General features: G+C 33.8%; 1 protein-coding gene across 2 annotated transcripts in view; it reads left to right on the forward strand.

The window, feature by feature from the left end:
• The window catches only part of Cdk13 (cyclin dependent kinase 13), an 89,427-nt gene that overhangs the window by 50,015 nt on the left and 26,889 nt on the right, over window positions 1–12,523 (forward strand). For both annotated transcript variants that reach the window (XM_032884506.1, XM_032884507.1), the window contains exons 6-7: window positions 3,862–4,051; window positions 5,138–5,194. In XM_032884506.1, the coding sequence (XP_032740397.1) occupies window positions 3,862–4,051; window positions 5,138–5,194 (247 nt within the window). The remainder of the gene's footprint in view (window positions 1–3,861; window positions 4,052–5,137; window positions 5,195–12,523) is intronic.

The following is a 12,523-nucleotide window of genomic DNA, read 5'->3' on the forward strand; positions in this document are numbered from 1 at the left end:
TAACTCTATACATTTGCTTTTTGTGAGTGGATGTTCTTAGGATACTTTTTTCCTTGCTATATCTGGGTAGGAGAAGGTCATCTTACTGAATGGAATGTATTTTTGTGTTCTGTCTCTTTATCTCCTCTGTCTCTGTTTGGGGGGTAGGTAGATGTATGTGTGGTGTAGGTATTGGGTATGTTAAGTGTGTGTGGAAGCTAGAGGTCACTATCAGGTGTCTTCTTAAATTGTTCTCTACTTTAGTGTTTGAGACAGGATTTCTCATTGTCAGTCTGGCTGGCCAATGAGTCGGCCTCTCTCCTGTTTCCCAACACTGGTATAAAAGTCAGGGTGGCTGTGCCTTGCACAAGTGTGCTGGGTATCTGGAATCAGGTCCTCGCGCTTGCCTGTCACCTGAGCTATCTCCCAGCATCACGGTCTCTTCTTCTATAAAAGTTTAGTGTGTGTTTGGAATCTGTATTTCGATTTCTTGGATCACACTTTTTAATTATAGAAATAATTTACATTATAATTAAAAATGTTAAAAATAGGAATGTAGAACTTTTTTATATATATATCCCTTTTGTCTTTCAGATGCTTTCGCTGTTCTTAGTTATTTTCCTGTATGATATACATTGTAGAGAAAAAAACCTTCACTGATTGTACTTGTTACTTTTGCTGTGATAAAATACGGGACAAAAACAAAAGTTAGGGGCAAAAAGTTTATTTTGGCTTACAGTTCCTGAGAGAATGTGGTCCAACATGGCTGGGAAGGTATGACATGGCAGTGAGGAAGCAGGGTGATCACGTTTCATCCATACACTGGAAGTAGTGCGAGGGAATCTAAAGTGAAACCAGTCTAGAAGCCTCAAAGCCTGCCTTTGTTGGTGATTTACAAAATTCCACCCCTTTAAGATTCCATAACCTTCTCAAACAGTGCTATTAATTTGGCATCAATTGTTCCAGTACGTTTGCCTATAGAGCCATTTTATCATTTAAAGCACCACACTGATAATTTTAGAAGTTGGGCTTTTGCATAATTTACAGATTAATTTGGGAAGATTGGCATTTTTGTTCCCATGCCCTTTTTTGTCTATGTGGGTTTTTGGTCTTAAAAGGGAATTTTAAAAAAAATTTCCTTTCAATTTAATTAGCTATTATTAATAAGTTCTATTTTATCTTTTAACTGGTAGCCAATATTAAATGACTATTGTATGTTACACTATTTTTTTACATTTTTACTCTTTTTAATATTTTCCATTGAACTTTATGGTTTCCATCTTATCTTATTTCAGTTCTTAGGCTTCTCATTCATTTTACTTGATAGAAATAGGAGGCTTTCTATTTCGAATTAAAATGTTATCTAATGATTATGTTACAGAATGGGACAGATGAAATTAATTAATTTTAATAACCTCTAACTCAGTGTGTAGTAGGTAATTTCAATGTATAATCAATTATTATTAAATTGATTAAAGATTTTGTTTCTATATTTGTGAGTGTGTGTGTGCACAAACGTGCATGTGGATGTTCATGGAAGACAGAAGAGGATGTATTCCCTGGAGCTGTAATTATAAGTTATAAACCACTTGATATGAGTGCTAGGAATTGAACTCAGGTCTATAAGAGCAACAAGGACCCTTAACTGTTCAGCTCTGTCTAACCTATTATCATTTATTAGTAGTAGTAGTATTATATATCTTTGAGACAAAGTCTTCCTTTATATAATTACCAGTTTGGCCTTGTATTTGAGATTTTCTTTCCATGCTTCATGCCTCTATACTTAATACCTAACTTAGTATATTACTGAGATATTTTATATTTGTTTTATATTAAGTATTGGAAATCGGGTGCATGTTTTACACTTAAAACAATTTTGGACTAAACCACAAGCACTCAGTAGCTACCAGTGGGTTCCTAGCCAACTCTGTAGGTTGTGCAATTGGAAATGAAACATATCTTATAAATATTTATATTATGTTTACCTCCCAATACCTGTGTTAATATTGTATAGTCTCTTGAAATCTTTTTGTTGAGATGCCGTATCAACATTTGGAGTTGTAGTGAATTTAAGCATCTTTAATGTTGTTTTGGACACAGTTTTTTTTGTTTTTTTTTGTTTTTTTTTAAAGTATTGGAGGCTCCACTTAACCTGATATAGAGCTGTGGACTTGAACTTCTGATCCTTCTCCTTTTACCTTTAAAGTGCTAGGGTTACTTGCATTACACCATTGTGTCCATCTGACATTATTTCACTGTTCTGTCTCTAAGCATAACAAGACATAGAGCAAAATATATTTTCAACAGTGTTTGGACAGTGATCAGATACAATTTCCTCAAGGTGAATTTTATAGTTATTTTGCCAAGTTAAGTGTCCATCCCTTTCCCCTCAGGCAAAATAATAAAACCTAGCCAGTAATTTTATTTTAATTAAAATTATGTAATATTTCTATTTTGATGTTTAATTCTTGTTACAGTTTAGTTGTAGTCGTTTGTATTTTGCCGTTACTGTAGTATCACTAGAACCTTTCATTTGTGAGAGTGTACTCGTGTGAGGAGGCTGGAGGAGGTTGAAGGCTGTTGTGCAGTCTTCATGTAATTTTTCCCAAGATAGGTTTTCTTACCCTGAAACTTGCCAGTTAAGGGAGGCTGGCTAGCCAGTGAGGGTTGAGAATTTGTTTGTTTTCACCCCCACACAGATTGTAAACTCCCACAGCCATGGCCAGGTTCTACCTAGGTGCTGAGATGTGAGCTTTGGTTTTCAGGTTTATGCAGCATACACTTTTAGCCATTGGGCTATCTCCCAATTCTTAAAACCTCTTTTTGATGAATTATGGTTGTATGTATAGTCTCGCTTATTTGTGCATAGAAAAAGAAGGAAGACTTTTCTCTAATCCAATGATTTCCTCTGTATTCTTTTTAATTTTTCAGGAAGATAGTCATTTCATCTACCAGTAGTAAATAGTTCCTGGGTATAACTTTTATTTTAAATTTTGCATATTAACATCTACACAAAATTAGTAACCATTAAGATTTTGTCTCAAATAATGCCTAGCATTTTCTTGGTGAATATGCCCATGGTCCTTGTCTTCAGAGAGGTACTACAATAAATTTTTAGAAGATAACCTTTTTATTGTATCACTTTTGAAAGCTCTTTGCTCTGTTTAAAGTTAGGAGCTGATTGTGAATTGTGTTGGGTGTCTTCTTTGGCATAATATTGGTTTTTCTCTTTTCACAGATGGTGACATGTTAGTTTTTCTTTTTTCTGTTCTGGGTTTTCAAGACAAGGCTTCTTTGTAGCTATGGCTTTCCTAGAACTCATGCTGTAAAGCTTTGCTTGATGTAATGTTTATTTATTTTGCTTTGGATTCAATTTGTATAAGTTTTATTTAAGAGTTTTAAACATTAAACACTGGTTGTATAAAGTTGTAATTTTTATGCTTTCAAATATAGTCTTATATGAATGAATTTAATAGGAATCACCTAAAGAGGACTCTGGTCTATTTGGGCTCAGGTTCTTGTATTAAAAGCAGTACTTTATACACCCTTTTGATATTCTTTGAAATTTTATTCAATTTCTTCTGAAAAATGATTTGTCTGATATAGGGAAGAATTTAATGTGATCAAAAACTATAAATAATGTGGAAATTAGCATGGGTGGTGATCTATATCAATGGCTCTCATTAGAAGAAAACTATTTTCTTGACACATTTTTGATACTCAAGTTCTGGGAGAGTAAAGAAGTCTTACAAATAAATGACAAAGTAGTTCTTATTTTTAAGGGTCAATTCCTTTATACCAGCATTTTATCAAAGTCATTTGAACCTCTAGATAGATTGTAGGAATAAAAGCCTTTGATCTGTTAATCATTCTTATTCTCAGGTGCATTTTACCTGGTGTTTGAATATATGGACCATGATCTGATGGGACTGCTGGAATCAGGCTTGGTTCATTTTAATGAAAACCATATAAAATCTTTTATGAGACAGCTCATGGAAGGCCTGGATTATTGTCATAAGAAGAACTTTTTGCACAGAGATATTAAATGTTCAAATATCCTTCTAAATAATAGGTATGGATATGAAATTTACATATTTAAAGTGTTAATGTAATATAGAACTTCCTATAAATTCAGTTTATTGCTTCTAATTTCTTGGGTTTGGAACAATTGCTGCTACAGTTGTTCTCCAGTAGCTCCAGTAATGATTTCCAATGTACATATGTCCTTTTTGTTTGATATTCTTCCAGATAATTTGAAATGAATGACTTTCATAATGAATAATATGATTTCAGCTTTAAGTTATGTATAGATTTTACAAAAAAATTAAAATTTTTTTTTTGAAATATAGGTGTTTGGCTTGCATGTGTGTCTGTGTACCATGGGTATAATGTCCCTGGAAGCTAGAAAAGGGTGTTTGATACTTTGGAACTGGAGTTGTAGATGTTTATTAGCTACCAAATGGGTGCTGGGAATAGAACCTTGATTTTTCTGAAAGCACAGCCACCATTCTAAGCTTCTCAGCTATTTCTTTATCCTTATTCCTGCCTCCAAGCATTAGATTTTTTATATATATTTTATAACATGTATAAAAGGTTTATGGTAAATATTTTCAGAAACAGCATAATTCTAGTATTATTCTTGTATTTAGTACTATTTTTAAAATTTTAAATAAACATGCATCACCTATTTTTAAATAGTAGCTAATAATTTTGTATACCCTAACCTTTTAAGATCTAGAGAGTTAAACATAAATTTCAAATAATGTGATTTAATTCTAGAGCACTATTTGAATACTCCTAGATCTAGGTGTCACTTGAAGTACTTTCTTAAGTAAGAACTGAAGTGGCACCTGAGGTACCGTTACACTAGTACGTTAGTGTGTTGGATCTTCACGACAATATAGTCCCTCCAATAGTTTTGATTTATATCCAGCTGAATCTGAAAATCAAGAATGTATAGATATGTATGATTGAATGGGCCCATAACAAGAAACTATCCAAAGCAAACTACTAATAGTTACCTTGTAAAGTTTCCCACTAGTTAACCTTGCCTGAAGTATAGCAATACAATGAATTATGTGTGCTTTTGTTTTTAATGTGTTTTCATTGAGTCCTTGGAATAGACTAATTTTTTTTTATTTTGTCTTATTTCTACCAGAGGACAGATAAAACTTGCAGATTTTGGACTTGCTCGTTTATATAGCTCAGAAGAAAGGTAAGAGTACCTTGAAACAAATTACTTGTAAGCACTAAGTTGTTTTAAAAGCTGTATTTAGAGTATTAATTTTTTAAATTTTATGTGTATGAGTCTTTCGCCACATGTTTGTATGCTCACCATATGCATGTCTTAGACCAGTGGAGTCAGAAGAGGGCCTTTGAGTCTCCTGAAACTGGAGTTAGAGAGAGTTGTGAATTACCGTGTGGGTGCTGGGAACGGAACCTAGGTTGTCTGAAAGAGCAACAAGTGCTCTAACTGTTGGGCTGTCTCTCCAGCCCTGAGTTTTTTTTTTAAACAGACATTTATGTTTTCCTGAATAATAAAGAAAAAAAAAACTGGTTTGGCTGTTTTAATCTTACATTTTTGTATTCAATTTCTAAATGGTGGGTAAATTAAAATTTCTATTAAAATCTATGACTCTAAATATAAGTGTAATGAACTTTAAATTTTAAAAATAAATAAATTTTTAATGCAGATCAAAACATTAAGGTTTTTAATTGTGTATTTAATAATGAAGTTTGGTATATTTGGTACATTTAAATTCTAAACCTATGTTTTATTATTTTAGACTTCACCTTTTTTGTTTGTGTTTTACTTATATCTGCAGTAGTCTGTTTTTTCCAAACTCACTGGAACTATTTAAACAAGCAATTGTGAGGAAGTTGAGTGTATAAGATAGAGACAGATGGAGCTTCTCTGGCTAAAGTTGGGGTGTGTATCTGACTGGCTCCCTTGTGTCTAGTTGTAAAAATATGACTCCTATAGAATTAATACAGACTTTTAAAATATTTTGTTGAAATAATGATTTTATGTAAATAAGCCATGGGATTGATTTGATTTAATACATTTAGTTAGTATATCTGATTCATTTCCAGCTTTTATTTATATATTATTTATTTAAATTGCTTTGAATTAAGTAATATTCTTTTTAAAATTATTTTTAATTGGTATATCAAGTTATATGTTATATAGTACATTGCTTTGAACTATGAATAACATTGTAGAATGGATAAAGCAGGCAAATTAGGCCAGTGTCTTATCCCAGTTTTTTTTATTGGTGGTTAGAACACTTAACATTTGTTAATTTTCAAGAAGACACTGAATTGTTATCAGGTTTATCGAGGTGTTTGCTAAATATCTTGAACTTATTCTTCTCATCTAACTGAAGATTTTATATTTTTATTTTACATTTTTTTCAAGTCTCCAATATACAACTCTTAGAAATTACCATTCTTGAATTTACTTTTTTGAATTGAACTTTATTAGCTTATATATGCAAATGAGATCATGTGATCTATGTCTTTCTTGCCTGACTTACTTACCTTAATGTCCATCATATTTTAACAAGACAATGTGTATGTATAATTTTTTATAAAATATTTTATTAGAATTTTTTCATATACTGTATTTTTATCATATTCTTTATACTTCCCTCTCCCAGATTCTCTCACCTCCCTGTCTACCCCAATTCATGATATTCTAATGTGCATATGCATCATACTTTGTTCATCAGTTTTTCTGTTGTTGTACACATTCAGTTGCATCTTTGTTATTATGACGGACTGAATGACCTGCCTTGAACTCAGAGACAATACTTTTACCTCCTATCTGTTCAAATTAAATATGTATACCTCTATGCCTGGGTCTACATTTTTAAATATTTCTGCTATATAGTAATGTATCTTTCGGTAGAATTTGTCAAGAAAATGGTCTCAATGTTAGTCTAAAACTTCACTTGAATAATAATTTTTTAAAGTTTTAACTAATCTGGCTGTCTGGGGGAATTTTGGTTAATTAAGGATTATATTTTTGTAATCTCTTTATATTTCACTCTAGTTATATTGTCCTTCATGCAACTTAACTATCGTACTGGAATGAATGACTTTCATTCTTCTTACTTTATGTTTCATCCTAATTTATTCTTTTACAGCTAAGGTTATATTTTGAAGATATCCCCATGCATTTGGAGTAGATGTTCCAGACAAAAATTATTGTATAGTATATACACACATATATCATATATCTTTGACAAACATATGTAGTATATATGTTGCATATATGTAGTGTATGTGTGTGTGTGCGTATATATATATATATATATATATACACACAGACACACACAGACACACAATGTGGCAGTTCACTGACATGATTTCTGTTGTGGTGGATTGGTGTAGGAATTTTCAGTCTAGAGAAATTTACAACCCTGTAATTCTCAATCTTAAAGTTATGCATAGTAAATTCTTTTTTGGGTCAGGGACTATGAGAAAACTTTGTATCATTTGTTTTATAAACAAACATACCATCTTTGAGGGGGTTGCTCCTTTGGATATCCTTTTTTGCATTTTTAAAAGGGTTTTTTTAAAATCTACTTCAGAAATCTACTTTCCCATAGGACAAAAAAGTATTTTCCACAAAAATCAAAATTTACTCCATTTTCTAGAGGAAAAATTATAAAAGCACAATTATTATTACCATTTTTAAGTTTGAAAAAAATAAAACAGTAGTAGATTGAGAGACTTTGTTTGTTGTCTTTGTATTACCTTTAATCGGTTGTAAAATCCTGTTTCTTAAGATAGGGTCTCACTATGTAGCCCAGGTTAGTCTCAAACATACTTTGTAGTTTAGCTTGGTGCTGAATGAGCCTCCTCATGATAGATACCTCTGCCATTGTGCTGGGGCCACTGTGAAATCTTGGTTAAGCTAGTTACTTAGTTTCAATCAACTCTAAATGTTATGGTGATGGATTTAATATCTCCAAAGTTACACCTGTAGGAGATGCCGCAGTGGTTGAGAGGACTTAACTGCTTTTGCAGGGGGCCCAGGTTTGGTTTCTAACAATCTGGAACCCAGTTCCACGGTATCTAATGGTATCTTCTGGTTCTGGCCTCCATGGACATTAGGCATGCACATGGAACACATACGACATGCAGGCAGAACAATCACACCCTTCAAAACAAACAAAATTTTACATCTTCAAATACTGGGCTTAAAATGTTGCTCAGTGGCAGAGCCCCTTTTGGGTGTATTTGAGACTGTTGACCCAACCCACAGAACTATCCAAACCAAAGTGCTGCAAAGTTATGAGTTACAAAGTACTCAAACTAATAAACAAACACAAATACAGATATCTAGTAATGTTTCTAAAAATTGCCTTTATCAATTTAAAACTTCCGTTTATAGTAACCAAAGTCAACTGCATTTCTCTGTGGTCCCATGAAAAGGGAGAGGGAGAAAAGGGTTTTTAACATTCCTGACACAACCTTTCCCAGGCAGGACACCTTTAAATCGATGTTGCCATCTAGTGGCTAGTCCTGTCTTGCCATTTGTTCAGGGACTTGGAGAAATTCAGCTTAGGTCTCATCTTGAATTGAGGTCATTTTAGAGATGGAAGCAGTGCTTGAGTGATATACATAACAGTAGATAATATCCCTCAATAGTCTTTACAATGGAGTCAATTCGGATTGATGACTTAATTGGAAAATCAAAATGAAATTGAAGTGTGTTTTTCTCTGTGTACTCCATTTTGATTATGTTAAGTGAGAAGAGCAACTAAATGTCTAGCAGTGTCCTGCTGTCCCTCCTGGAACCTGTCACCCATATTTTCCCTACTACAAATTTAAGTTTCCACTGTTGGCATTTTTTCATGTTATCAAGTATGTATGTTTATTGCTCATCTCCACCAAGGTAGTGTGCATATCTTAAGCCATGTTACTTGCCTTGTTTACTATGCCAAAAAAATTTTTTTTGAAATGAAAGTCCTCTGAAATGGGTACAAGTTAAAATACATGGCTTTTTGTTTGTTCACATCAGCAGTACCCAATAGAGTTAGGAAGTAGATCTGGAATTATGGACAGAAATACTGTTTTCTCTAGTGCTTTCTGTCTAAGTCTGGATCATATCTTGATCTTATGAAAGTATCTTTCAGGTAGAGAGAGCACTAGGGGCCTCACCGGGCTTCTTTAAATGGTACCATTAGGTAAACAACCATTTTTGTAGTTATTTTATAGCAAAAGGTTTGCTGAATTTACTTATGTCGGTGTTTTGTCTGTGTGTGTGTATATGAACCATGTGTATGTGTAGTACCCAGGTTTGGATACCCTGGAATTGGAGTTATAGATGATTTTGAGTTGCCATGTGGGTGCTTGAAGTTGGACTCGGGTTCTCTGAAGAGCTGCCAGTGCTTTTAACTAACTCCTGAGACATCTCCAGCCCCAGATTTGTTGAATTTAACTGGCTTTTTCCTCCCAACTCTCCAGTCATAATATATGCTTTAACTATAGTTTTCTTGAGGTAGATTAACAAACTTTTTTTCCCACTGTTTTCTTTAGTCATGTTCAATTCTATTGTATTTAGGCAGTGTTTAAATACTAAACTAGGAAGATAAAAAATGAAAAGAAAAATTTGATAATTAAGGCAAAGGCTTTTTAAAAAAGCATTTTGTGTTGTTGCTGTCCCACCAGATATTACTTCACTTTTTGATATGATAATGTCAGCTGCCTTTTCAAAAACTAGTAAAAGTACTTGCGCAGCATGCTCAAGGTACTGGGGTTAATTCCTAGTTTTAGGTTTGTAAAACAAACCAATGGTTTACAGATGAAGGTACTTAATAGTAAAGTTGGATCTTGCTGGCTCTTAGACCCCTTTCTCTCTGAAGTCTGTATACAGTTTAGTTTTGCCATCTGCAAATAAGAACTCATTGGACTCACTGTTTTTACGTGTGTGATGCCTTTGATGATTATTGCTTAGAACTTTAATTATATGAATAAATTGAAACTTTGTTCAGTGCTTTATCCATGAAGAAAATAAGTCGTATTACATAGGACTTTCTAATTCTTTCTGTGGTGTAAGCAAGATCTCCAGGATGTCAGGAATCTGTAACCAGATCTGGAAGTCAACAGTACTTTTGAATTTCTTGGGATTTAAATTCTTTTTACTTGTAAACATAATTTCAATTTCATTTAGTTTGATCTTTACCTTTGTAAATATATCAACCTAATCATAACATGGAGTGTTTTTTCTAATACTATATAAATTGTTGAGTGATGTAGTCTGTGAAATTGGCTTCAGTGCCCTCATAGCTTTTTTTTTCTTCCATATGTTCAGTTTTGCTTTTATGATTAAAGTCCTTTGTTTGCATACTTTCTCAGTGTTTGCTTTTTTCTCATTAAGTAGTAAAATGGAAAATGTGGCATAGTATCCTTTTTGGAGGAGCAGAACCAGAACACCAACCTACTTTTTTTTTATTGTTGTTAGGGAGTTAAGTGTATGACCCAGGCTGGACTTGAACTGAAAATACTGATGTCTGTCAGCATACTAAATGTTCCAGCAACTTAATTTGTTAAACGAGTTTGTTTAAAACATTAATACACCATTAACTTCTTCAAGTTCTTGCTACTACCTCCCTCCTTCCAGTCCCCCAACCTGGGTACTGTTTCCCTGCTCTAGAAAATGTGCATTTGCTCAGTCATCTCAGGGAGCTAAAGACTCAGTCTGTTTGGTAATAAGACATCTTATGGGTCTTGTGTGAACAATCACCCAAAACTATGTGTTTTAAAACTCAATTTTGACTGTGTTTTGAAAAGTGAGTTAATCTTGAAAATATGGAAGCAAGGATGATTGCTTAAAAAGCTTTTGCACTAAACTTTAATAAAAAATGGTGGCTAGAACAATTTGTTAGAAAGAATGGGTTAGAAAGAGGTAAATTATTTTGTAAGGTTCTCTACTGGAGAATAGTTAGAAACCATTACCTGTTGTGAAAAATCTGTCTCTATTCCTACCCGGTCAAGCATTTACAGTTAGCCGAGGCAAAACTATTGAAAACATTTAGTAATGACTTAAAGTATTAGAATTTCTCACTTAATAATGTCAACTGATGGTTCCTTACCTCATTGCACATTAATTAATACTTAACCATAGCACCATTTCAAATGGTGACTGTCATATAGTCATCTAGGCAACATGGTCGGAATATCTGTGATCATTTACACAAACCTTCCAAGGCTGTTGCCAGAAATAAGAAAGGAAGGGTGGAATTATGAGACATGCCTAGAAAAGGTAGTGGCAAGCACTTGGTCACATAGCCCACCACACCTCTGCAGTAAGGATGAGAAGTGTAGCATACTTATAGTGGGGCAGCTGCTTTAGAAGAAGTGACCAAACACTAGAGGACACTGTTCTCACTGCTGCAAGTAATACTGTTTGAAAGCAGTTTTCAACAGAGGAATTTCGATAGGAAAGTTAAGATAGCCATCTTTGAAGAAGTAAATTGGAACTAAGATTTGAAGCTGAAGAAAGAAAAAAAAAGGAGAAGCTTAGTTGATGGTAAGCACCCTGATGATTAAGAGTCTGAAATTCTATAGTAGGGTCGTAGGAATAAGATACTTAGTATACAGGTTTATTATAACGCTGAGTTTAGTTTTATTTGCAGAGGGACATGACCTGGTTTTCTTTATAAAACAAAATGTTTTTAAAAGAATAGAGGAGGCACAGGCGCTTTCGAGGTGAGAAACCCATCAGTGTACTGTTGAAATAGTGCCAAGAGGCACTAGAACAGCAGCTCTGCTGTAGATATTATTTAATCTTGACCCGGGGTTCTGTCCTGCCGGATAAAATCATACTCATCCTTTATATTTACAGTAAGCCTTAAACAGCACAAGAGCTGGGCTTTTACAATCTACTTTCCTATCTATATCCCCAAGTTATTACTTACCACGTTTCATCTGGGCTGCTCTTCTCTTAACTTCAACTGGTCAGCCCTCAGGTCCACACTTTTATGGCTCTCTTATTAACCTGTGGCATTTTCTCCTTCCTCCTGCATCACAACTTTCTCTTGAGTTGTAGCTGTTGAAATTGTACAAGTGTTGTTGGATTTAAGATGAGTTTGTTGATTCCCGGCTAGATATGATGGCGTCCTATCTGTCATCTTAGCACTTAGGAGGCTGAAACAGGAAGATTTTTAACTTTGAGGCCTACCTGTGGGCAATCTGAGGAGACCATGCTCATTCCCCACCCATAAGAGCAAAGAAAGGACCCTGGGTTGTTTTCCTGTAGCAGGTAGGTAGGTATTAACGGAATGATCGAGATTTCTCAGTAGTTTACCTTAAGGTTTTCTTTCTTGTCTCAAAAAATATTACAAATTATAATATGAAAGAAATCACTGAAATTTTATTATGCTTTGTTTAAGAAATTTAAGTATTTTAAATCTTGCTTCCTTTACATGAATCTAGATAGGAAATATAATCAAATCAACCTCCCCAAGCTCTGTAATTCCCAAGATTCTATAGAAGAAACGCATTGAAATCCATCACCAAACAAAAGTATCTG

This window comes from Rattus rattus, chromosome 14 (genome assembly GCF_011064425.1).
Source record: "Rattus rattus isolate New Zealand chromosome 14, Rrattus_CSIRO_v1, whole genome shotgun sequence".
Classification (NCBI taxonomy): domain Eukaryota; kingdom Metazoa; phylum Chordata; class Mammalia; order Rodentia; family Muridae; genus Rattus; species Rattus rattus.